Source organism: Geotrypetes seraphini, chromosome 5 (genome assembly GCF_902459505.1).
Source record: "Geotrypetes seraphini chromosome 5, aGeoSer1.1, whole genome shotgun sequence".
Classification (NCBI taxonomy): Eukaryota; Metazoa; Chordata; class Amphibia; order Gymnophiona; family Dermophiidae; genus Geotrypetes; species Geotrypetes seraphini.
In genome coordinates this window covers 114,847,243-114,874,238 of record NC_047088.1, presented here as the reverse complement: position 1 = coordinate 114,874,238, position 26,996 = coordinate 114,847,243, and the positions used below count along the sequence as shown (strand labels likewise).

At 43.0% G+C, this 26,996-nt stretch overlaps 1 protein-coding gene across 1 annotated transcript in view; it reads left to right on the top strand.

Annotated features, from left to right (window-relative positions):
* Positions 1-3,916: 3,916 nt before the first annotated feature.
* The window catches only part of FTCD (formimidoyltransferase cyclodeaminase), a 291,968-nt gene continuing 268,888 nt past the window's right edge, over positions 3,917-26,996 (top strand). Inside the window, exons 1-3 of the mRNA XM_033947252.1 lie at positions 3,917-4,088; positions 20,993-21,176; positions 24,984-25,112. Of these exons, the coding sequence (XP_033803143.1) occupies positions 4,035-4,088; positions 20,993-21,176; positions 24,984-25,112 (367 nt within the window). The 5' untranslated portion in view covers positions 3,917-4,034. The remainder of the gene's footprint in view (positions 4,089-20,992; positions 21,177-24,983; positions 25,113-26,996) is intronic.

Here is a 26,996-nt window from a genome sequence, read left to right as displayed (position 1 = left end):
AAATGGGACTGAATAAAACACAGTTCTATCTTTCTGCGGCAACCCATGACTGGTTAAGTTCTGCATATCAACTTAACTTGTGTTAGCCAGCACCACATAAACTGGATATTCAATGCCAAAGCTCAGACTTGGCCAGCATTGAATTTCTGGGAATAAGGCTGACAATGGCCAGCAAAGCATTCACTGATGATCTTTACTCGCTGGAATTGACAATTGAGTCACAAGTGGAGGCGTAGCCTAGTGGTTAGAGCACTGAGGTGACAACCAAGGAAGCCTGTTCAAATCCCACTTCTGTTCCTTGTGATCTTAGGCAACTCATTTAATCTTCCATCACCTCAGATAAAAACTTTGGGTTCCTTTTACTTAAAAGCACTAGAGGTTTTTCGTGTGGGCCAGTGAGGTAAATGCTCCTATGCTCATAGAATTCCTGTGAGCGTTGGAGCATTTACTTCACTGGCCCTTGCTAAAAAAAAAACCAACCCTCTAATGCCATTTAGTAAAACCCAGTGTTAGATATTTTCTGTCCCTGGAGGATTTATGTTCTATCATACCTGAATGTTATTACTGAAAAAATGTGTGAGCAAAATCTAAATAAACACAGTTAAGGACACACAAATCATTAAGAGTATAGTATAATGCAATGGATAATTTTGTTTATCATCAAATACGATAAGGTTATAAATATTTAAAAGGAGAACTCTAGTTATGGATGTGATTCATGATTAGTAAATTGTATGCATACAAAGGGTAAAATCAAGACTTAATGCACCTATTCAGTTCAGTTGAAGTGGGAACTTTACAATGGGACTCATTTTTTTTTAAATGCAGATGTCCAAAAAACAGCATAAATTGGCACTGAGATGTTTTAATCACCATAAAGTTCAAGTGCTGATTTTCAAAACTAAGTTTTTAGATGTCTTGCAGGGCATTCACTCTCTAGGACAGTGCTTCCCAACTTCTTCAAACCAAGTACCCCCTAAGTTTAGCAAATACCAACTGAATACCCTCACCCAAGCTCTGCCCCAGACCCACTCAAGCTTCACCCCTGACTCCGCCCCATAATAATGGTACTAATTGTAATGCAATTTCTTCCATCCATTTTTCATATATACACACACAAGATAATCTTATTAAAACATAATGGTAACCACAAAATTAAAAAAAAGCACACTGTACACAGAGAAAATGTTAATTATCATTTATATTATTTTTTTTATCAAAGAGGTCAACGCAGATGACTTTAAAATATGCTATGTCACCTCAGTCACAGCTATAGAAAAATAGACAAATATAGACTGCAGATATAATTTCTCAAAACTGACACATTTTGATCACTAAATTGAAAATAAAATCATTTTTCCTACCTTTGTTATCTGGTGATTTCATGAGTCTCTGGTGGCACTTCCTTCTGACTGTGCATCCAATATTTCTTTCTTTCTGTCTCCTGAATACTTCCTCTCCTCCAGACCTCATTCCATTCCCCAACCAACATCTCTCTCTGCCCCCTCCATGAGCCCAACTTTTTTCTTCCTCTCTCCTCTGCCCCATTGGCAACAAGTCTCCCTCTCTCTCTCTGTCTTGAGAGAATCAGGCATCTCTCCCACCCCCTCTACTGCCACATTCAACATTTCTTCCTCTCTCATCCCCCAGATCTTGTGCAGTATTTTTTACCACTTCCCACCAGCCCCATGCCCATTTCTCCTTCTATCACCCTTCTCAAACACCTTGCCACATCTCCTCCGCCATCACTATGTCCAACATTCCTCCCTCTTGCATTCCCTTCAATCTGTCCCTTTGGTCCCTCTCCACCATCAAATCCAACATTTCTCTCTCTCATGCTTCTATTCCCCATGCATCTCTACCTCACTCCTCTCTCTCTCCATGCCCAATTTTCCTTTCTTTCCCAATGGGTACATCTCTCACTCCCACTCATGCCCAACAATTCTCCCTTTCTATTCCCTCCCCCCTATGTCCCAAGATAGTGCCCCCTTCCTTTCTCCATTCTGTGTCGAGTTTGTGCCCCCCTCTTCCTCACTGCTTTCCAGCCTTTGTCCCAAAATTAAGTGGCACCACCTGCCTGCTCCGCCTACACCCTCCTTCCCCCGAAGCCATCCATAAACCCTGCAGGTGCTGCTGGGGATCCCTGCCTGCCCCCTCTCCTCTCCCCCGAAGCCAACACATCCATAGAAGCCATTGGAGATCTCTGTTCGACTGCCTGTCTGCCCGCCCACCGCACCACCCCCTATCCCCAAAGCCATCCTTGTTACTTTGTCAGAGCCAGACTCACTCCATCCTCTCCCAGCACAAACTCTGTGCAGGGACGGCACGTGCAGCCATTCATACGCTGCACGTGGTAGCCCACAATCCTTCCCTCTGACATCAATTCTGATGTCGGAGAGAAGGTTGCAGGTCAGCTATTCAGCATGTGAATCACTACCTACATCCCTGTATGGAGTTGCTGCTGAAAGAGGATGGAGCGAGTCTGGCTCTGACAAAGTAACAGGGATGGCTTCGGGGGTGGGGGTGGTGTGGCGGGTGTTCAGACAGGCAATGGTTTCAGCAGCGGGCGGGTGGGGAGGAATCCCCGTAAGTGACTTCAGCAGCTGGCGGGCAGGGAAGGATCTCCAGTGGCCAGGCCACGCACCCCCAAAAAGTGGCTCACGTACCCCCAAAGGTAAGCGTACCGTGTGTTGAGAAACACTTCTCTAGGACATCTAAATGTTAAGGGGGTATGTAAGAAGTGTGTTTTAGGCGTGTTTAGCATGTAGAGGTCTTGCAGGGATTATCAAAACCTTTTTTCAAGAAGTCCAGGACGTCATTTGGACGTTCTGAGATTGACCTGTTTTGAAAGCATCTAACTGACCAGATGACCACTGGAGGGATGAAAGTATGCCCCCCCCCCCCACTCCCCAAAGATGTGAAAGAAGCAGCACATGGAGACCAGATGGTGCTCAATCCTTTTATTTTAAAGCAGACTCAACATGATTGTGTTTCGGGCCAGTAGGGCCTGCCTCAGGAGTCTTGTTATTAAATGATAAAACCCTAGATGTATTAATCCAGATGTCCAAATATTGCAATAAATGCTCTTTTAAAACACCAAAGTGATGGTAGGCAATGGGTGCAGCAAAACCGCATTGGACTGTCCTATGCGGTTTTGCTGCACTCGTTGCCTGCCATCACTTTGGTGGTTTTAAAGAGCATTTATTGCAATATTTGGACATCTGGATTAATACATCTAGGGTTTTATCATTTAATAACAAGTCTCCTGAGGCAGGCCCTACTGGCCCGAAACACAATCATGTTGAGTCTGCTTTATGGGTTTGATTTGGATGTTTTGAACTTGGACATTTTTGTACTTGAAAATGACTAAAAAGTTAGAAATCTTAAGGGCCAAGATGTCCAAATAGGTCATTTTTGGAAAAATTTTTGAACATCTAGCAATTAGCTTCTAAGTGAAAGCCAGCTATTTTTCTGGTTTCCCGCCCTGACATTTGGTCATCTTGCAGGAAATGTCCAAAGTTGGACTTAGATGCACAATCAAAAATACCCCTCAATGTATTTTAAATTTCCTTAACAGCACCAGTACATCTCCATGTATACAAGAGAATAAAATTAGTATGGTTGAGTCTGCATTATATGACATGAAATTGTTGGTGTCCCTTTGGCCCATAAACTACAGATGTAGCACACTGCTAGGCATTGGTGTTAACAGTACCAGTGGAGACTGAGAACCGAGCTGCACAAGTGAGGGAGGAGGACGGAAAGGGGGCAACTTTTCTCTACAGAGGTAAACAGAATGTACTAGTCAATCTCTTTCCCTCTGCCCTGCTTTGTGTGTCAGTTGACAGTAGATGCAAATTCTTGGCTGGTAAATAGGATAGTTAATGAGAAACCTACTTACAGATAGAAAGAGCAGGCAGGAATGAGCATGGGGAGGGGGTTTGTGAGCTTAGCAGACTAGATTCTTAACAGCTGCTTTCCTGCAGAGCATACTTCCAGAGTAAGGAAAGAAATCTTACCAAGAAAACTGCACAATGGCTAAACTAGTGGAATGTGTCCCCAATTTCTCAGAAGGAAGGAATAAAAAGGTAAATGTGCTTTTTTATAACTATTTAATGGAGGTAAATAACACACACCAGAGAATGTCTATATGGGTCTAGTTCAGGAAGGCATGGGGAACCTTTTTATTTATGTGGGTTTAATTGGCACCAATGAGTGGTGATGTATGGGAAGCTGTCTGGTTTTTGCTTTATAGACTACTCTGTATTTCTGTTGCTATTTGTATATACATCTTTTTTTCCTGAAAAAGGAGAACCAAAATGGTTTATCTTATTTATCATACAACAATGAAAATAATATAAAGTAACTGATAATGATTCAAAATGTGCAATGCTGGCCTATCCATCCAATACTCTGACTTAGGAGACCAATAGGCACCATTTCATAAAAATGTTTCCTCATAGAAATACAGTAAATTTCACCCCAAAATTTAAAATACCTGAAGTACTCATCAGTGAAATCCATTCTCAGGATTTAAGAGGAGTTAATGTTTGTTTTTTGAAGGCAATGTCCATATATCTGAGTACTAAAGTTCAGCTTTTTTTTTTTTTTTTTACTCGTCTCTGCTTCTTCTACGGAGCAAGGTGGAGGATTTTGCTGATAGCTTATACAGCTTTAGATTAAGAAAGAATCTCTTCCACAGTACAATGGTGGCAGCTAACTGTCAGAAAGTCCTGGAAAGAGCCTCAGTGGCCTCTGGCTGAGCAGAATCATTATGTTGATTGTGCTAGAACAAGGATTTCCAAGTTTGTCCTCAAGACGTCACAGCAGTTCTTATTTTCAGGATATTCATTGTTAATATACATGAAATATATTTACATATGATTAGCCTCCAAAACATGAAAATGTATCTCATGCATACATACTGTGGAAATCCTGAAAATTCAACTTGCTGCATCCTAGGACAGTTTTGGCAAGCTCTGGGCTAGAAAGTGGAAAGGGAAAGGTATTAAAATGGGGTTATGATGGCTGCCAGAGACTAGTAAAGGTAGATTTTGGTGGAGTGGAAAGGCTGAAAGAACAGAAGGACATTTCTAGAAAATGTAATCCTTCATTCCCCTAAAAGATACAAAAAAAGTTGACCAAAGTAACTGATTAATGAGCCTCTTCATCCCAACTCAACGTTTCAAGCTAAATCTCCAGTACCCTTTAAAAATCCATATTTGTAGATCCAGTCACAGTTAAGCCAGTGCAATCAGCGTGAATACAATATTATAGCATTGTGTGCATTTTTGATGTGTCTGTTATGTAACTGCTTTGTATCTCACAATCTCTCATTTCTGTTGCCCTTTCTCCTAGCTTTAGCAGTGGCCTAATCCCCGCTGCTGATCCCCTCCCTCTTCCTTCCACTTTCTGCACCCCCACACAAACTCAAATACCAAACATGTGAGCTATTAGGGATCCCAAGCCCTACCAGCTGAAGACATCTGCAAAGACACCCTCCAGCACAGCTCAATTGCTGGCAGCTTATGTGGGTGGCACCCAACACATGGTCAGTTTTTAGACATGCACTAAAACTAAACATATGCTGGGGGAGGGAACCGATATTGGTGGTGGCTTACTATACCTGGGACTGACTAAGATGTGCTGGATAGAGTTGGGATGTCTTCATCTAGCAGGACTTGGGGACCTCTGCCAGATGCAACAAAGGTGCCCAGCTACTGGAAGGACTTGAGCCTAAAGTGGGTGGGCCCAGGTCCATCCAGACCCACCTTTGGCTATGTTACTAGGTTTCAGTGGTGGACAATGGTAGACTGAATATAATGAGTTGGAGTATGTCCCATTTGTTCTGTCTGTCTGTCCTAATTAGATTGTAAGCTCTTCTGAGCAGGGAACATCTATTACATGTTGAATGTACAGCTCTGAGTACACCTTTCAGCATTATAGAAATAATAAATAGTAGTAGTAGTAGTAGTAGAATGGTAGCAATTTTTACTGTTAATTTAGCGGTCCTTACTAAGCTGCTTAACACATCCAACAGAGCAAAAGCTGCAACACACACTTAACACAACAAAAATGACCTAATGTGGGATGTGCTAAAGCAGGTGTGCCCACACTTTTGGGGCTTGCGAGCTACTTTTAAAATGACCAACAAATATTTTTTTTAAAAACACGAAGCACATTGTACGCAGAGAAAATGTTAATTATCATTTATATTCTGGGTTTTTTCAAAGAGGTCAAGGCAGATGACTCTATGCAATATCACCTCAGTAACAACTATACAAAAATAGACAAATAATACCCCCTCCCTTTTTACTAAACCATGTAGAAGTTTTTAGCGCAGGGAGCTTCGCTGAATGCCCCGCGTTGCTCTCAACACTCATAGGCTCCCTGCACTAAAAACTGCTATTGAGGTTTAGTAAAAGGGGGGCCATAGTGCAAAATATAGACAGTAGATATAAATTCTCAAAATGGACACATTTTGATCACTAAATTGAAAATAAAATCCTTTTTCCTACCTTTGTTGTCTGGTGATTTCATGAGTCTCTGGTTGCACTTTCTTCTTCTGACTGTGTATCCAATATTTCTCCCCTTCTTTCAGCCTACAATATGCTTCCTCTCCTCCAGACCTCATTCCCTCCCCCAACTTTTTCTTGCTCTCTCCCTGCACCCCTTTCTTTCTTTCTCCTTGCTCCCTTCTTTCTCTTTCTGTCTCCCTGCCTCCCTTTCTTTCTGTCTCTCTGCCTCCCTTTCTTTCTCTCTCCCTGTCTCCCCTTTCTGTCTCCCTGCCCCCTTTCTTTGTGCTTTGTCTCCCTGCCCCCTTTCTTTCTTTCTTTCTGTTTCCTTGCCTCCCTTTCTTTCTCTGTCTCCCTGTCCCCCCCTTTCTTTCTCCCTTCATTCTGTCTCCCCTTTCTTTCTTCCTTCATTCTGTCTCCCCTTTCTTCTTTGTCTCCCTGCCTGCCCCCTTTCTTTCTTTCTCCCTGCCTCCCTTCTTTCTTTCTCCCTGCCTCCCTTTCTTTCTCTCTCCCTGTCCCCCCTTTCTTTCTCCCTTAATTCTGTCTCTCCTTTCTTTCTCCCTGCCTGCCTCCTTTCTTTCTTTCTCCCTGCCTCCCTTCTTTCTTTCTCCCTGCCTCCCTTTCTTTCTCTCTCTGTCCCCCCTTTCTTTCTGTCTCCCTGCCTGCCCCCTTTCTTTCTTTCTCCTTGCCCTCCCCCAAGCCACTGCTGCCACCATCGGGTAATAGGGCCCCAAGCTCTCCCTGCTAACTGACGCAGAAGCATTGGGCTGACCAGCATTCCTCTCCCCGATGTCAATTCTGACGTCAGAGATGAAGTTCCGGGCCAGCCAATCACTGCCTGGCTGGCCCGGAACTTCCTCTCCAACGTCAGAATTGATGTCGGAGAGAAGAAGGCTGATCAACCCGGTAGAACGCGAAGGCAACGTGAGTCTATAATGGAGCCCGGGATGGGCTCTGCAATTGACTCGTGTTGCCTTCGCGATCTACTGTTCGAATACAATTGACCTTTTGGGCACCCCTGTGCTAAAGCATCAACGCATTAGTCTAGATATAAATATGCTAACTATACAGTAAATACTTTTTGGGAAATTTTTAGGGGGGGTGTCAAGGGTGAAAAGTGGACGTTCCTGCGCTAACTAATTAGTACATATTCATTACTGTGCGTTAACTAGTTAACATACAGATAATGCAAGAGACCTTACTGCCTACAAAATAGGTGGCGATAAGTGCTCTTGTGGTTATTTTTCAAAATGGCAGTGAACTAATGGAAACTTTAGCTCATGGTCATTAATTAAATAATGTCTGTGGCCTTAGTGCACAAGAATGCCCATGTAAAGGTGCTCTAACACCATTTTACCACAGCTAAGTAATTATAGGGAATTTTCCATAATTTTTCATATTAGGAAAAGACCACATACTTTTTTTACATGCACACTTTGCACCAGTTTTCAAAATGAAAGTATGCATGTACTTTTTTAGTTATGTGTATAGCCAGAAATACACTCTTATTTCTCATGCATTCCCTAAAAAACAAATCAACCAGTTTGAAGTCAGTGTGCCACAAAAACTTCACAACTCTGGACTATTCCTTCTAAACATATGCTATAGCACTTGTTTTCTTCCCAGAGTACTCTAGGGAGAGATACAGAGAAACATTCTACTATCACTGTATGTGTTTGTTTTAGGGATTCCCAGTTAATGAAAAGAGGGAGGGAGTGTGTGTGTGTGGGGGGGGGGAGTAGATATTAAACTACTATCTAGATTTTAAAAAGTTGCTCTGTGTACAATGTAGAGGTTTTTCTAAAGCCAGAGTTTAGCAGAGAGAGAATTTGTACAATTAGAGAAAAAACAATGACCCGGAAACTCATCGTGCATTTAACAGTCATTGCTAACCCAGTTTTAATTTGTTTAGTGACGAAGCATTGCGTTTATCAATGCCTAAAATGACAAATCGCGGTCTTTTCTATGATTGTAGCAGCCTCCGATAATCATATGTAAATACATTACAATTAGCTAATCAGTATCAAAATGAGCACTCCGATCGATACCCACATGATGCACAAAATGAAGTGCCAATTTTTAATGCTCTGAAATCTCCAACAGGTCTGTAGGTGCCAGTAGCATTAAAAAAGAGCTGAACAGGAGGGCATAAATGATGTGTGTGTTACACACATACAATCTGTCACAAAAATAAGAACATAAGAATTGTCGCTGCTGGGTCAGACCAGTGGTCCATCGTGCCCAGCAGTCTGCTCATGCGGCGGCCCCCAGGTCAAAGACCAGTACTCAAAAATGAGTCCAGCCTCACCTGTGTATGTCCCAGTTTAGGAGGAACTTGTCCTGCTTAGTCTTGAAACCCTGGAGGGTGTTTTCCCCTACAATAGACTCCAGAAGAGCGTTCCAGCTCTCCACCACTCTCTGGGTGAAGAAGAACTTCCTTACATTTATACGGAATCTATTCCTTTTCAACTTTAGAGAGTGCCCTCTTGTTTTCCCTACCCTGCAGAGTGTGAACAGTCTGTCTTTATCTACTAAGTCTATTCCCTTCAGTATTTTGAATGTTTCAATCATGTCTCCTCTCAGTCTCCTCTGTTCAAGGGAGAAGAGACACAGTTTCTCCAATCTCTCACTGTACGGCAACTCCTCCAGCTCCTTAACCATTTTAGTCGCTCTTCTCTGGACCCTTTCGAGTAGTACCGTGTCTTTCTTCATGTACGGCGACCAGTGCTGGATGCAGTACTCCAGGTGAGGGCGCATCATGGCCCGGTACAGCGGCATGATAACCTTCACTGATCTGTTCGTGATCCCCTTCTTTATCATTCCTAGCATTCTGTTCGCCCTTTTTGCTGCCGCAGTGCATTGTGCAGACAGCTTCATTGACTTGTTGATCAGAATTCCCAAGTCTCTTTCCTGGGAGGTCTCTCCAAGTACCGCCCCAGACATCCTGTATTCGTGCATGAGATTTTTGTTACTGACATGCATCATTTTGCACTTATCCACTTTGAACCTCATTTGCCATGTCGCTGCCCATTTCTCGAGCTTGATTATGTCACTTTGTAGATCTTCGCAATCCCCCTGTGTCTTCACTATTCTGAATAACTTCATATCGTCTGCAAACTTAATCACCTCACTTGTTGTACCAATGTCCAGATCGTTTATAAAGATGTTGAAGAGCACGGGTCCAACCACCGAGCCCTGCAGCATCCCACTGGTGATACTCTTCCAGTCTGAGTATTGTCCATTTTCCCACCACTCTCTGTTTCCTATGCTCCAGGCAGTTTTTAATCCATGTGAGTATTTCACCTTCAATTCCATGTTTTGTTTTGTTTTTTAAAGTAATGCTGGCCCAGTCCAGACTATGGCCCCTGAACAACAACAAAAATTGGCTCTCCTCTAGCCACTCCCTACAGCTCCAATACCTCTCTTCCCTCTCCCTCCACCCACCCCTCTACAGGTCCAGTACCACTCTTCCCTCTATCTCCAATCCCGCCCCCCCCAGGTCCAGTACCTCTCTCCCTTCTACCACTAACCTTACAGGTCCAGTACCTTTTTCCTCCAGCCAGCCAACCAGTCCCTCACATGTCTAGTACCTATCCACCTTCAGGTCCAGTACCACTCTTCCTCTTCCCTCTACCTCCAACCCCCCAAGTCCAGTACCTCTCTTCCTCTCTACCACTAACCCCCCCCTTTTACAGGTCCACTACCTTTCTCCTCCAGCCAACCTCTCCTTCACATGTCTATTATATCTCCCCTCCCTTCAACTAGCCACCCACCCCCTCACAGGACGAGTACCTCTCCTCTCCCTCCAAACCTCCCCCCCCACAGCTCAAGTACCTCTCCCCTCTCTCCCTCCAGCCACTCCCCCCTCATAGGTCCAGTACCTCTCCTTTCCCACGGTCCTGCACCTCCAAGGCCTCCTTTACCTTTTTCACCCCATTGGTGCCTGCACATTAGTTTTAAGCGCCAGTTCACAGAGCTCCAGGGCCTTTCCCTGTAGGTCTAGCAGCTGTGTAGGCCACAACGAATTCTAACTAACTTTTATCAGTTGCTTCACACAGTAACAGGCCTGCTCCACGGCCTTTCCTCTACTGGAATACAGCAGAGAAAAGACCCTGGAGCAAGCCTGTCACTGTGTGAGATGGCTAATAAAAGGGTAGCAAGAAAGGATCTACCAGTTGGCTTCTTCCACCCAACCACACAAACCTCGACCTAGATCAGTAACCGCGAATCAACTGGACCTTAGTCAGAGCCACAGGTCTCTATAGTCCCTAGCAGTCCTGACTCTTCTCCCTTCTTTCCTTCAGTCTCTGTGTCAGAAGCCTTTCTCTCACAACACAGCATAGTCCCCATGTAAAACCTGAGATTGTCACCGGCAGCCTCAGGGCAATGGGTCCTAGGGCACCAGTAACAAAAGAAAACTCTTGTGAGCTGCTACGGGCTGCACAAGGAAAGAAAAAAAAAAAAAAAAAAAAAACAACAACAAACCACCAAACCACCACCATAAGAGAACACCACAACACTAGGTAAATGTACTGCATCAAGCCAAGGTCTGGGTTTATTCATAAAACATTCAAACCAACCAGCTTGCCTAGAGTTCAACAGTTCCACATTGGAAGAAATAAAATAAATCTTGTCAGGATATTCAAAAATATAAAGTATAGTCCAAAGCAAACAAACTGTAATTCCAAACAGTCCCTGGATTAGGGCCAGCCAATAAAGTTCTTGGAAACCCTTTTCCTTGGGTCCTTCAGTATTGAGAACATCATCAAATCCAAAAAAACTCCTAATTCAGGCTTTTCAAAGCTGCTGCTGGTTCTCCATCAGATTAATGGTTCAAAACTTTCAAATATTTCAAAAACAGTCTTTTGGGCTGATATCACTACCTCAGCCTGCGCTAGTGCTAGGGCACTAGGCCCCAGCATCTGACTTGCTGGCCAGGGAGTGTGCTCTGTGTGGTCACAATTTGCAAATGATTTGCCCTCAAACCCACCACAGAAGACACAGAGCAGTCCCCACTTCCTGGGACTGGTAACAGCCTTTCCCCCACCTGGAGGGAAAGAACCCCCCTCCAAATCCAAAAACAGTTCTTTAAAGTTCTTACAGGTGCCACCCAGCACCACACCTTTTTCAGGGTTACTCAACAATAGGCATTTAGCAAGCTTAGTCAAACAGTATCCAGGTCAAACATTTAGGCAGTTTAATTCACTTGCCTTCAGTACAGCAAAATTCCAGCAGGGCTCAGGAAACAGCTCCAGCTCCATGGTTTGAAAATCCTGTGGCATTACGTTTGGTGGCTCCGGACCAGCCTCTGTCAACTCCATGCGTTCAGGCTGTTCACTGTTATCCAGAGCTCTCAGCCCTGAGCCTTCCTGCCTTCTTTGTTGCTCTTGCTTTTCCTTCTCCCTCTCTAGCAGTTCTGCTCTCTGATATAATAGCCTGCAGCCATGCCCCAAACTCTCAGGTGAAAAGGATTTCCGGTTGGTTCTGCTTCCAGCCTGCATGTGACTGCTGGGAACTAAACTAGAGCTGTGTGGAAGTTGTGGAACAGGCAAATCTTCTTTCCTGCTCCCTCTAGAGGCCAAAGAAGAAAAGTCCCCAAAATGGTTAGTTTAGGGTTTAAAGTGAGCTGTTTCTAGTGCCTTTGCTCCAGGTTTCTGCACTGCTCTGTGGACAGACCTACCAGGCATAGGCTGAATACCACAAGATTCAGTGCCTTGAGTGAATCCTGTAGGTGTTTTCATGCTCAGAAGTTCTGCCAGCCCAACCAGTCAAATTATGGCAAAGCAAAAACAAAACACCTAAGGGACTCATTCCAGGAAACTGAATCCCTGACAGAACAATGTACTCCAGTACAACAGGATGCAACAGAAGGAGGAGCCCACACTGTGCTAGCCTGGGATTGGTCAGCCTTTGGCAGTCATAGGATTTTGTGGCTGTAGCAATCCCTGACTGCACAACACCGAGAACTGCCTAGGCAAGCAGCCCACAGCCCAATTAGGAGGAGATGGGAGTAAGCTGTGTGCAGTGGTAAGGAGGAGCCAGGAACAAGCAGCTGGCGGTCAGAACCTTCACTGAATACCCTATAGGCCCGGACCGCACACCACTATTCTAGTTCTCTATTTGCAAATGGCAGGTTCAACAGGAGAAGCTGTTTGGCTCCTCAAAGCCATCCATTGACTTCAGCATCGATGACTGCCCAGACATTGGGAAACACTGGGAATGCAATAGCATCAAAAGGGTCTTCACCTCATTTAATATTGAGTGCTATTAGTGGCCCTCAGACCCATTGGCATTGAACTCGACATCAAGAAGGGACCCAGGTTATTGTCATCCTCAGCACCGAAGGATTGTGATGCTGAGTACTGGGTGAAGCCCAAGAAACACAAGCATTGATCTTTTTGGCATACAGTGCGCCAGTCTTCGTACACTCCTATACTCAAGAAGCATCTAGAAGAGGTGCCAGTGTGTAAGTCTCCAGGTAGCCAGGTCCCTACTTCTAATTCAGCACTGACTCCTTTGCAAGCTGTGTCTCCACTAGCTCCCAAGCTTTTACTGATGCCTATTTCATATGAACGATACTGAGCTATACTCAGGAGTTATCACAGATCCTCCAACTGCAATCTGCTCAGGCACTGAAGGCACTTGCGCCAGTTGAAACTCAGCCCTCGCTTCCACCTCATACGAGCTCATACGAGGTCTGTGGAATGATCTTTGACATTGATACCTTGAGATACGCCAGTGTCAGCGTCAGTATATATGGTGCCACCTTTGACATCAGAGGAGGAATTCCTGGAATTGAATGGTAGAACTGTACCTTGGTGCCCTTCATGATGTGGGCATTGAGCCACTGAGCTGAGTGGAGGCCCTGACCCTCTCCTTTCATTTATATTTGGATGAGGAGTCTGACTGGGACTGCTCATGGGACTCAGATGAGGACCTATATTACTTCTTGGAGGGGGAATCATACAGAGTACCTTCTGATCCTTTGCCACCTCAAGAGAGAAGAAAGTCACCATCTGATTCTCTCTCTTTCACTGGTATTGAGCAGGAGATGGCTTCCACAATCCCATTTAAGCTGGAGATGAAAGAGGAGCTTAGGGCTGAAGTGTTGGCAGTCTTGGACTTCTCCCAGGGAAGGGGATCACAATACCATTGTATCCTATTCTAAAAATTTTACTGGTGAAGACCTGGGAAGCTTTTCTCTCAGTACAGGTAGCACCCAAGAAGATGGATAAGTGGTCTTGTATTTAGAAGGTTCCTGGATTTGAGAGGGCCCAGCTTCCTCACCACTTTCTGTGCTCAGAGCCAAAAGCTCCAAGACTGAGGGAGAATGTAATCTGTAACTAGGTAATACTCTAGACTACTGAACTAAAGTATATAAGTAGCATACCAGCTGGCTTAAGCTTCAGGATGGATCCATAACAGTAGCCGGCTACTCTGTATGTTATCCATTGGCTCAATTTGCTGTACTGTTGTTCCATGTAAGCTGACTTTAGGCTATTATTAATAAACCTATATTATATACAGCAATTGGGTTGTCGTTGTGAGGTGATTATTCTGAAAAGGTCAGCAGCACCTTTTCAAGACTCATACCTCAGCTTCCCAAGGTAGAAAGGTCAGGATTTTGGATTTGTTTGAGAGGAAGTCTTTGAGGTCTCGATGATTATTCTCTGTATCTAGTCCTATCAGCTCTGCATGAGCATTTGTTTGAAGTCTCTGGTATGTAATATGTTAAACTTGCAGACTCATTTTCTCTGGAGCAGGCTGAAGAACTTTGCTAGCTAGCCAATAAGCATCGCAGTGTAGGAAGTGTCTGACCAGGAGCGCTTATGACACTTTTAATATAGTACAATTCAATACAAATATTACTCGCCAGAGGTGGGCTGTGCTACCACGATAACCATTTAGTTTAAATAAGTGGAGAAAAAGCCTCAAGTTATTTTATAATAACAGCAATCTCGAAGGATTGTAAACTGCATATATTCTTCTCATTGGGAAAAACTCCACAACAAAAATGTAATTATCAATTGGGCAATAAACCCACCACTGTGCACAGGAAATGTAAAGATCTTTACTTAGCTTGAAACCATGGCCAGGTGTGACACCACAACCACTGCTGCAATAATTCTTCTAGCCCCAAACATCTAAATTGTGCCCTGGATGTATTCTTAAAAGTTTGATTATGGCAGAAAAATGTCCAGGTCCTAAGCCTACCCTATTCCTGCCTACGCCATGCCTCTAACAGGCCCCTTTGAGATTTAAATGAACTATTGATTAGAGAATGACATGGGGAAAAAATTTGTCCCCCGTCACCGCGATCACTGTTCCTGTCACCGCCCCGTCCCCGCAAACACTGTCCCCACCCCATCACTGCAACCACTGTCCCTGCGACCACTGTCCCCGCCCTGTCCCTGTGACCACCATCCCTCACAGCATCCATACAAGCCTCAGTACTGCAATATTTAGCTTATTCCTTCCTTGAAATATAATTTAACCTAGCACAGGCACAGCCCAGAGAGGAAGAAAAATAAGCTAATAACTACATGGAACCTGTTTTCTTTATCTTAATAATTACACTTAGAACAGGGGTGCACGTTCTGTCTTTCAGGACTGCAAACAGGTAAAGCTTTTAGGGTATCCCTAATGGATATACAGGAGAAAGAACTGCATACTCAACCGGGTTCTTTGCTCCGGAGTCCGGTTGAGCTGATCTCAAGGGAAGCCACATACAGCTTCGCCTGTAGCTTCGCAGTCTTACTGGCTCAGCTGATCGTAGATTCCTTTACAATCAGCTCAACTGGACTCCGGAGCAAAGAATGAAAGACACCCCCCCCCCCCCCGTGTCATTCTCTACATCTGATCCCATCCACACAAGCCTCAAATAGTTTTATACTGAACTTATTTTCTTAAAGTATAGAAAGAAACAATATTCTGTACAATTGTCATTTTATAAATCAAAGTTCTGGCTACTGAACTAGAGAAAGAGATGTTCAGCTGGCAAGGCTTTGTTTACAAATTTTTATCAACACAACTAATATACTACTTTATCCTAAAGCAAAAAAAAAAAAAAAAAGAAAGTAAATAGAATTTTTTTCTACCTTTGTTGTCTGGTTTCTGCTTTTCTCAACTTCTCCTCATTGAATTCCTTCCATTCACTGTTTGTATTCTCTCTGCCTTTTCCATTTGCTCTGTTACTGTGCCTCTCCCTTCCATCTCTACCTCCACCCCCTTAATTGGTCTGGCACCCATCTTCTTCCCTCCGCTCCCTCTATAGTCTGGCATCTCTGCCTTCTTCCTTTCCAGCGTCTTCTCCCCACTCTCTCTTCCCCATTTCCCTTCAGCGTCTTCTCCCCTCTCTCTCTCTTCCCCATTTCCCTTCAGCGTCTTCTCCCCTCTCTCTCTTCCTCATTTCTCTTCAGCGTCTTCTCCCCTCTCTCTCTCTCTCCTCATTTCCCTTCAGTATCTTCTCCCCCCTCTCTCTTCCCCATTTCCCTTCAGCGTCTTCACCCCACTCTCTCTTCCCCATTTCCCTTCAGCGTCTTCCCCCCACTCTCTCTTAAGAACATAAGAACTGTCACTTCTGGGTCAGACCAGTGGTCCATCTTGCCCACAAGGCGGCCCTTAGGTCAAAGATCAGTGCTCTAAATGATTCCAGCCCAACCTTCATACGTTCCAGTTTAGCAGGAACTTGTCCAACTTTGTCTTGAATCTCTGGAGGGTGTTTTCTCCTATAACAGACTCCGAGAAAGCGTTCCAGTTGTCTACCACACTCTGGGTGAAGAAGAACTTCCTTACATTTGTACGGAATCTATCCCCTTTCAGCTTTAGGGAGTGCCCTCTCATTCTCCCTACCTTGGAGAGGGTGAACAATCTGCCTTTATCTACTAAGTCTATTCACTTCAGTATCTTGAATGTTTCGATCATGTCCCCTCTCAGTCTTCTCTTTTCAAGGGAGAAGAGGCACAGTTTCTCCAATCTCTCACTGTACGGCAACTCTTCCAGCCCTTTAACCATTTTAGTCGCTCTTCTCGGGACCCTTTTGAGTAGTACCATGTCCTTCTTCATGTACCGCGACCGGTGCTGGATGCAGTACTCCAGGTGAGGGCGCATCATGGCCCGGTACAGCGGCATGATAACCTCCGATCTGCGTGGACGGCTTCATTGACTTGTCAATCAGAACTCCCAAGTCTTTTTCCTGGGAGGTCTCCTGTATTCGTGCATGAGATTTTTGTTACCGACATGCATCACTTATCCACGTTGAACCTCATTTGCCATGTCAATGCCCATTTCTCGAGCTTGATTATGTCATGTTGCAGATCTTTGCAATCCTCCTGTGTCTTCACTACTCTGAAAAACTTCATATCATCCACAAATTTAATCACCTTACTCGTCATACCCATGTCCAGATTGTTTATAAAGATGTTGAAGAGCACGGGTCTTCCCCATTTCCCTTCAGCGTCTTCTCCCCACTCTCTCTTCCACATTTACCTTCAGCGTCTGTTTCTTTCCACCCCACCCCCCTTCAGCGTCTGTTCCTTTCCACCGCCCTTCAGCACCCCTCGCGCCGTCCGAGTTTCTCCCTCCCTCTTACCTTTGTGGCGCATTTTACTTTACAGTGTAATTTGTTCAAGCTGCCGGAGCCTGCTTAAAGTCACATGCATCTACGGGTGGAAGTTTCTGCTCTGATGCAACTTCCAGTTGTCACAAAGAAGAAAACAGTCCCTGCTCGAAAGAGCTTGCAATCTAAACAGCCATAAGAACATAAGAATTGCCGCTTCTGGGTCAGATAAACAGGATGTCATGGGTACAGTTAAGGGAACGGTTAATCAGCTGGCTGGATTGGCGGGTAGAGGATTGAAAGCTATATTAAAAAAAGTGGGTTTTCAGTCTACATTTAAACAGAGAAGTGACTTAAGGAGAAGGGTGATATGAGTGTAGCAAGGATGGTAGAAGATGAGTCGTGCAGCAGAGTTTTGCACAGTTTGCAAGCAGGAGAGGCAACACTGTGGGAGACCAGTTAGAAGTAGATTGAAGTAATCTAAGCGTGAGGTTACGAGAGCATGGATAAGGGTCCAGGTAGTGTGTTCAGAGAGGAAGGGTGAATTTTGGTGATATTGAAGAGATAGAAGTGACAGGTCTTAGCAGTTTTTTGGATGTGTGTAGAAAATGAGAGGTCAGAATCAAAGACAACTCCAAGGTTGAGAGCAGAGGAGACTGTAAGAATGACAGTATTATTTACCGAGATGGAGAAGAGGGTTTAGGAAGTAAGATGAGCAGCTCAGTCTTGGACATATTTAGTTTCAGATCACAGTAGGACATCCAGGCAGTAATGTCATCCAAACAGGGAGAGACTTTTTCTTGGACTTTAGGTGAAATCTATCTACTTTTCCATGTTTACCCTCCCTCTCTCCCCCTCTCTTGAGGTCTATCTCTGTCTTCTCCCTTCCCCCCCCCCTACCTCCCCCCCCCTCTTCCTATGGTCTGACATTTTTCTCCTTTCCTTCCCACAGCCTGGCATCTCTCTCCTCTCCATGGACTGGCATCTCACTCTCCTTCCCTTTTCCCAGTCTGCTTTTCCCTCTGATCTCATCTTTCCCCGCATCTCTTCCCTTCTGTCCATCTCCCTTCATCCCTTCTCCTCACCTTCTCGGTCTCCTTTCAAAGTTGAAATCGTCTTTTCAGAGGGTCCCCAGCATGGCAACCATTCTTACAAGCTGCCAGCACTGCCCTGAAGCTTTCTCGCTGCCACAATCTGCCCAGGCAGAAACAGAAAGTTGCATCAGAGGGAGGTGGATTGTAGCAGAGGGAAAGCTTCAAGGCAGCGCCTGCAGGCTGTGAGAATGGCTACCATGCCAGGGCCCCTCTGAAAAAGTCTTTGATTTTGAAAGGACACTAAGAAGGTGAGGGCAGGACTGGTTTCAGACATGCTGGGGCCCAGGGCAGAAATTAAAGAGGGGGCCCCTCTTCTACCTGCCCCTTTCCCAATTTCTCCACCCATCATTACTACCACATATAAAACAACTTTGAATAACTTCTTCACACACAAATACAAAACAATCACAAATTAGAAATAGAAAAATGAATACCAAAACTGAACTGGGAACCCCAAAACATTAAACTCAGCAAGTACAGTACTCCCCTGATATTCGCGGGGGTCCATTCCAGGAACCCCTGCGAATGTCGAAAAACCGCGAATACGGTTTTTAGGCAGGAGCAACTGGGAGAGGCAGGAGAGGGCAGCTACTGACATGCAGCTCCTGATTGGTGAGGCCCAACTTTAGTACAGGAAGAGGCGGTCAGAGCATACTGCGAGTGATTTCCTTCGCCTCTCCGGCTGCCCTCTCCTGCCTCCCCTTCACGGTCGGAAAATAGTTTACATTCCAGGATCATCTTTATATGTAGTCCAATGAAGACACCAGCTTTGACCGGTGCCTCAGACAGATTAGGAAAGATGTTTTGAAGATACACGAAGCCTGCTGACTCCTTATCTAGAGCTCTGACCCAATTTGATGTGCAGTGGTGGCATCAGCAGCTTCTGGGGGTTCATCAGTGGTTCTCAATTGACATTGTTTCTCCCCAGAAAGAAAGCAGTCTTCTGTGGCTTGTCCCACTTTTGGTAGTGCATTTTTGTGTCCATGATGTCCCAAAGTCAGAGATAGGGAAACTTTGTAAAACCTCCTTGGAGACCAACTAGGAATGCCACCAATTTGAAGTCTCAGATGACCTCTCAGCCATACTCATCATACTTCAAGTTACCTAGTAAGGTCTTGATGCTGTTGTAATCCTCTTTAAGGTGCACTAAGTGAACCAGTGGAAGAGACAGGAACAGGTTCCTGTTATGGAGCAGCATGGCTTTGATGCTCCTGGATGAGCTGTCGATGAAAAAAATGCCACTCTTTTAGGTTATAGGTGATTCCAATTGCCTCAAACAGACTGGTCACATTGTGGCAGAAGCAGAGCCCATCTTGATGGATGAAGAAGGTGGAAAAACGTGGTAACATTTCCTCTGATCTGTGACTTGCACATTTTCAGCCAAATTTCTCTGCTTGAGTCTAGATGTCAAAAGCTTGGCATTGAATTTGGTAAGACCAAGAGCTCTGATCAAATTGTTTAGGTCTTTTTGGATAATATGGGTTTATCTCATCAGCTTCACCACTGATATTGTAAACTGTATCTACAATGTCTCCCTTACTCTCTAGACTTGCCTCTCTCTCTCTTTCCTAAAAATTCCAGGTAGGTAAATAACATATTACACAAAATTTAAAGCTATGAGCAGCTGTTGATTTTCCACATGAAACTGTACTATTTTTTCTCACTAGTGCTTTTTAAAATTGACAAAATTGACATGACTCTGGACTTAGGCCCCCTTTTACTAAGGTGCATTAGCTTTTATAGTGCGCGCTAAACACTAATGCGTCCATTATATCCTATGGACGTGTTGGCGTTTAGCGAGCGCTAAAACAGCTAGCCCACCTTAGTAAAAGGACCTCTTAATTTCTTCCTTGGATTTTTTTTCTTTTCTGGAAATGTGACTCATAGATCTAATTGTAACACATTAATGCTATAATAATTTTATAAAGATCTGGGGGCCATTGGCAAATTATTGCAACGAGTAGACATCATTTTTCCACTGACAATATATTTGAACATTGGGGGATGGGGTGTTGGTATAAAATTTTTATTTAGAGGTTAATAAGTAAATAAGATTGCACTATTTATATATTACTTTTGATTGAGGTAAGGAGGGGAATTAATTATGTATGTACAATGATAATTTATGGTTTCTTAAGTGTTCTGTAAATGTTTTATATGATGTAATATTTTCCACTTGTAAGATGAAAATGAATAAAGAATTAAAAAAACAAAACAAAACAAAAAAACACATTAATGTTTCCTTCTTTCAAAGGTGTTTGCCTCAATATGTTTCTTGAACACTCTCTCTTTCTCATATTGCTGCATCTCTCTGGAATAATTTACCAATCTATATTCATAATATCAGTTCCTATTCTTGGTTCCAAAGACATTTGAAAACTTTACTTTTTTTAGAAACCATATGGTGTCTGATTATATGTTTTCTTTATTAAAGTATTCCTATACTGTATTTGCTCATGTTTTTTTGTCACTGTGTAAATCATGTCAAACCCTAATCTTAAGGAAGATGTAGTATATAATAATGAGGATTAGATTAAACATTTTTTTCTTAGGGCTCCTTTTACTAAGCTGTGCTAGCGGTTTTAGCACATGCTACATGCTAACGCCTCCATAGAACTGGCGTTAATATTTTTTGTGTAGCGCGGGGTTAGCGCGTGCTAATCTTTGGTGCATGCTAAAAACGCTAGCACAGCTTAGTAAAAGGAGCCCTTAGTTTCCTAGCTCACAGCCAGTGACTAATAAAATAAATAATGAGACCTGGATTTTTTGTTAAACAATTCTCCTTTCCCTTTGCCATATTTGAAAATATGTCTGTTTCTCTGTAGGTTATAGATGCTATTGCTGATGCTATTTCACAAACAGAAGGCTGTATGCTTTTGGACGTAGATACTGGTCCTTCTACCAACCGGACTGTGTACACATTTGTGGGTTCTCCCAATGCCGTCATTCAGGGGGCCCTCAGTGCAGCCCGGATAGCATTCCAGCTAATCAACATGACAAACCATAAAGGTAAATCCTTGTGATCCAGATCTATATTAGAGAGGGTGGCTTCCTGCACAGAACTGTAGTAGAGAAAGGATTAAATACTTGAAGTTCAGGCAGGACATTACTTTAATTTGCTGTGGAAGTTAGTGAATGTTAGAGAGGAGTACCAAGACAAACTGGTTTTGGTGCAGCAAGGATACAACTGAAGGATAAAGGGGAACATTGGTTCTGGCTTTCCACTGTTATTTACTGGGTGGAAGGTAACACTGTGGCAGATTTCCATCCTCAGAAGAAGCTGGGGGAGGGAATGTTAAAGTCTTAAATAGAATTGCATGGGAAGGGGGGCGGAGCCTGTGCAGCGACGTGAACGGACACATGGAGTGATCGCTCCTCCACACCCGCACCGATTTTGCTGATTTTAGTGTGTTCCAGCCATGCCTTATAACGCCTCTTTACCCTCCCCGCAAAGAGCTACATTCACTCATGTCGCCACCGAAAAACTCCAAAGGCGACTCGACCCCCGACTCAGACTCTGAGCGGTAAGCGGCCCAAAACTGAATCGCCGGAAAAAATGGCGCCCAGCCACAAGGAGTCGCAACTCGATATCATGATTCGAGAAATGCGCTCTTCAAATTGGTAATGGAGGAACAAGTTGAGGCAACAAAAATGGTGCGTGAGGAACTTGAGTCACTCAACTCGCAATTCGTCGACGCTAGACATAGCCTTGATGTCTTAGAGGAACAGACTGATGCACTAAAAACTAAATCTCTCCTCGTGGACAAGCATGAAAAACTAATCACCGCCCTCCAAAGGGATATTGAAGATATAGCCAACCGCAGCCGTCAAAATAACCTACGAATCATCGGGATTCCTGAATCGTCTGAGGGATCAGACATGATTGCCTTCCTCACCTCTCTCCTCCCGAAAATACTGGGCCTTACCTTCACAACCCCGCTTGAAATAGAGCGCGCCCACCGGGTCCCATCTCATCTTACTGCTCATCAATCTACTGCCAGGCCAATCGTCACGAAGGTACTGCGATTCCCTCATGTGCTGCAAATCATGAATGCTGCCAAATCGCATCAACAGCTTCTTTACCAAGGAAAAAGGTTTTACATTGTTCCTGACCTTGCAAAGTCCACTGCATCTAAACGGAAAATTTTCCTCTCTCACTGTCAAGATCTTAAAAATATGGGAGCCAAATACAGTCTTATGTATCCAGCGCGTATGAAAGTCACATACAACAATCGCACCACCTCATACACTGACCTGGAGGACCTCAAAGAATTTATCCTTTCTGTAAAGAATGCTATGACTTGAATATCTGATGTTATTACTCTTTTTGGCTGGAACCACAGTGTTTAATTTCTTGAAATGGTGTGGAGCTGTTTTCTATGTCACTCCTACCGTCTCTCACTCTCTTCTGCAGGTGCACCCATAAACTGTTTGTTTTATACACATATTACATGTGTTTGTCTTACATTCCTATGCTATGTGCTTCTTCTTTTTCCCTATCTTCCCTGTCTCTCCTTTCCTCTCTCTCTACCCTGAGGACTAGATATCTTCGGAACAATATTGTTTGGTATTGCTTCTATTTGCATATACTTGATTGTATGTTCTTTTATATTGAATATGGCTGATTTACACATAATGTCATTCAATGTTAATGGGCTCAATCACCCCATCAAAAGGAAAAAAATCTCTAATTATATTAATTCCAAACATCCTGATGTAGTCTTCCTCCAGGAAACCCATCTTCCCTCTGCAGCTTCACTTAAATTTTCCATCAATGGCTACTCCTCTTCTATCTCGTCCCCTGCTTCCCACAGAAAGAAAAATGGTGTAATGGAACTCAATCTCTCCAAAGTTAAATCCATTGTCAATAAGACTATATCCAACTGGTCCCCAATGTTTCTCTCCTGGTGGGGCAGAATAGCATCAGTTAAAATGACCTAGCCCCTAAACTCAATTATATTCTATCCATGCTCCCCTCTAGAATCAACAAATCCCTTTTTTAATGGATTAATCGTAAACTCTCCTCTTTTATTTGGAACAATAAAAAACCACGTATAGCTTACTCCAAATTAAACGCTTCCAAAGAAAATGGCGGCATGAACCTGACTTTCAATTTTATTCCATGGCCTCCTCAGCAAAATATGGTTCCTGCTGGATTAGACCTCAACCTCTCAGTGATCTCCTCCCCTGGCTAGAAATGGAAACATATATTTGCCAACCATACCCCTTGTTAGCCCTCTGCACTATGAATATCCCCCATCGCTTGAAATGCTATTCTTTATTGAGTGTGACACAACATGCTATACGATGTTTGGATGACTTAGCGGAACTCTCCTCTCTTGACAGCCATGCTATGTCTCTCTGGAATAACCCAAAACTTACACATAATGGCAAACCTTTTTGCTGGAAACACTGGCAAAATGCTGGCTTCTGGATGGTTGGTCAACTTTTCCATGATAATTTGATCATCCCCTTTTCTACTCTTTGCTCTCTTAATCCTCTATTCAAACCTAGCCACTCTCAATGGAATTTATTTACCTCAGCTATTATCTCTCTCAATCTGCACACTGTTTACTCTCCTTCTCCGTATACTCTATACAAGTGGAGTGACAAAGCCCTTTCCTGCGGAGGAGCTATATCTCTGTTTTACAAACTTTTTTGGGATCACCGTTATATACTTTCCTCTTCAGACTTACAACAGTGGACCTCCATGCTCAATATTTTGATTTCATCAATTGATTGGATGACTATATGGACCAAAACCAATCGCCCACTCCTCTCATCCAGAGTTTCCCAATCCTTATATTTCCTCATGTGGCAAGCGGTCTGGACACCTCATCGTATGTGGAAGGCGAAACTGAGACCAGATCCTAATTGTTGGCACTGTATGTCTGCCGAAGGAACTTTGGACCATATGTTATACCATTGCACCGCACTCCAATCTTTCTGGTCTCGTGTATGGAAAACTATAAAAGCTATTACTTTGTGTTCACATTATCTTCATTTTGATATGATTATTCTTCGCTCACAACATCCACATTTTGCTCATTCAATCTGTCCTCCTAAGCTGATCGACATGATGTTTGCCATGGCCCTTATGCACATTCTCAAAAACTGGAAATCAGCCTCTCTTCTGGACTACACTTTTTGGTGGAACTCACTTTGCTTATATCATCGATATGAACAATTTGCATCTGAAAAACTAAATATAACAAGATTATCGAGACTTGCTACTTTGTCCTCCACTTTACATTCTCCTTGGCAATACTTGGACACCTTTATGCAATCTCATTCTCAACCTCTCCCTTGACTGTTCCGACTTCTACTGATTCAATTACTTCTCACCTACACTTCTCTTCCCCTCTCTTCACTTCCTTTCTTTCTTTTTCCTTTCATCCTACATTGCTACTGAGTTATTTGAATACTTTTATTGTAGCAGAGTTTTATTCTCTCCCAGATGCATATATTCCTGTTCAATCTTCATGCATCTTTTGTTTGTTCCATTTTGCATTTTATTCTTGATCATTGTCTGTATTCTTAAAATACAATAAAAATTTTGAACTAAAAAAAAAAAAAGAATTGCATGGGAAGCAATCTGCACAGTGTGGTAATTATAACTGAGCACTTTGCTAGGTAGACTGGATGAGCCACTTGATCTTTATTTGCTGTCATTTATTATCTTATTACATATGGAAATACTCATCTCCTTTTTTTTTTACACATTACTCATTAGTGCTCTGCCTGTCTCACTCAATGATGTGCTTTTCTCCCTATTTTTTTTTATACCTTTTCTAAATATTTCTTCCTTCTTTGCAGGTGAGCATCCACGAATAGGTGCCCTTGATGTCTGCCCCTTCATTCCTGTGAAAGATGTGTCCATGGAGGAGTGTGTCTTCTGTGCCCGCCGCTTTGGGCAGCAGCTGGCTTCAGAATTGGAAGTACCTGGTGAGCTGCAGCAAGTCTTGTTCTTTCCTGAATAGAAAAGCTAGGAGATATTGGTTTCTACCCCTCATCCTGTGAATCTGGAATCAGTGAAAGTAAATGGAATCAGTGAAAGTAAATGGAAAGGTGTCTGACGTAGTGAATGTGGGAGAGAAACCTAGGTGGGGAATCTCCTTCAACTTGAGGTACTACTGATAATTCTTTTTAAAATGTTGTGGTTCTTTCTGTATGAGTGTGCTCCAATTTAAGTAAGGTGATCATGTGCAGCTTCCTTTGCTGTAAAGAAGGTCCACACTTATCCAGCCAATGGGGCAGTATCACTTGTTTGGGGAAGCAGATTTGAAAGGTAGTCCAGGGAGGGTATGCAAAACTACATGGTATATAAGAAATAAATTACATTACATTACATTACATTACATATCCTATATAGACTGAAATTGATGCTTCTACATAGAGATTTTCATTCTATGGTTGTTGTTAACCAGACTTGATTATTGTAACATGCTTAATCTTGGCTTTGTAAAATGGAGGTGTAAACCTTTGCAGCTGTTAATGAACTCAGCTGCAAGACTGATTATGGGTATTCCTAGGAATGAACATAGTACTCCAGTTTTGAAGTCTTTACATTGGTTACCAGTACAACAGCAGGTATACTACAAGGTGGTGTTGGATGTTCAGCTAGTATTATATTCATTTGCTCCTTTATGTTTTCAAAATCTGTGGATAGTTTACCGACCAGTGAGAAGCTTGAGATCCGAGGGAGGGATGCGATTGATTAGCATGAAGGAAGATGGGGGTTGATTATGTCAGATCAAAGATGGCTATGTTTTCTATAGGTGGAAAAAAATTATAGAACTCCCTTCCTGGAGCGAAAGTATGTAGGGATCATATGACTTTTAAGAAACTCTTAAAAACACAACTATTTGTAGATGCTTTTCTGTAAACCTAGTGGGATTTGATTCTCCAGGTTTGGGTGGTTTCCAATCTTAATGGTAGAGAATGGTTGAGGAGGAATAATTTAAATTTATGATAGTATTTTATCACAAATTTCTAAAAACTTTTCTTTTTGCCAAATATTTTGAAAACTAATTTCTTTGAAACCTTTGCTATTACTTTCTTTAGTTTTTATCTGTTGTAAACCGAGTCGAGCTCCTTAGGCTGATGACCCGATTTATAAAGTTAAGCTTTAGTTTAGTTTACTTGTTATTATGTTTGTTTTATAATTATGTAGGTTTGATATATACACCATTTAGACTTAAGCGGTTTATACATTTTTTAAATAAATACATTTTACCTATTAAAATTGTTTGATATAAGAATGATAAAATTCTATTTATTTTGGTAAAAGGTAGGCAGACCAATATCCATCCAAACCATACAATGGTCAGATATCTCTCAAGGGCCCAAGGCTACCTAAGAAATGAGTGAAAAAACTGCTAATGATTAAAAATATAATCCAATTGCGAATATGTACCGTGGGCCCCCAGAGAGATATGTATAATCTTGCTGTTGAGGGTGAAGCAATATCCACGTATTCACCAGGCTTAAGATCAAGGTAAAAACTGACAAATCATTAGATGTTTCCTCTCCCACTGATGGTGTGCCAGTGGACCTATCCATTGTGGGATTCATTACCTCAGGCTCAGAGTATAAATTTATTCAATTGGTGATCACTATTTGTAACATTATGAGCTAAGTGCCTTGATTTGCATTCCTAGTCAGGTCCTCTTGTAAATATTCTTAAAACATGGTTCCTTACTGTTTTGGCAATTCTGACTGAAATATTGGAATGTTAGGATGAACCAGTCTCTGTGAAATGAAATTGAGTCTTTGGGACTTTCTCCAACCTCTCGGGTCTCTTCAAGAAGAAACATAGAAACATAGAAA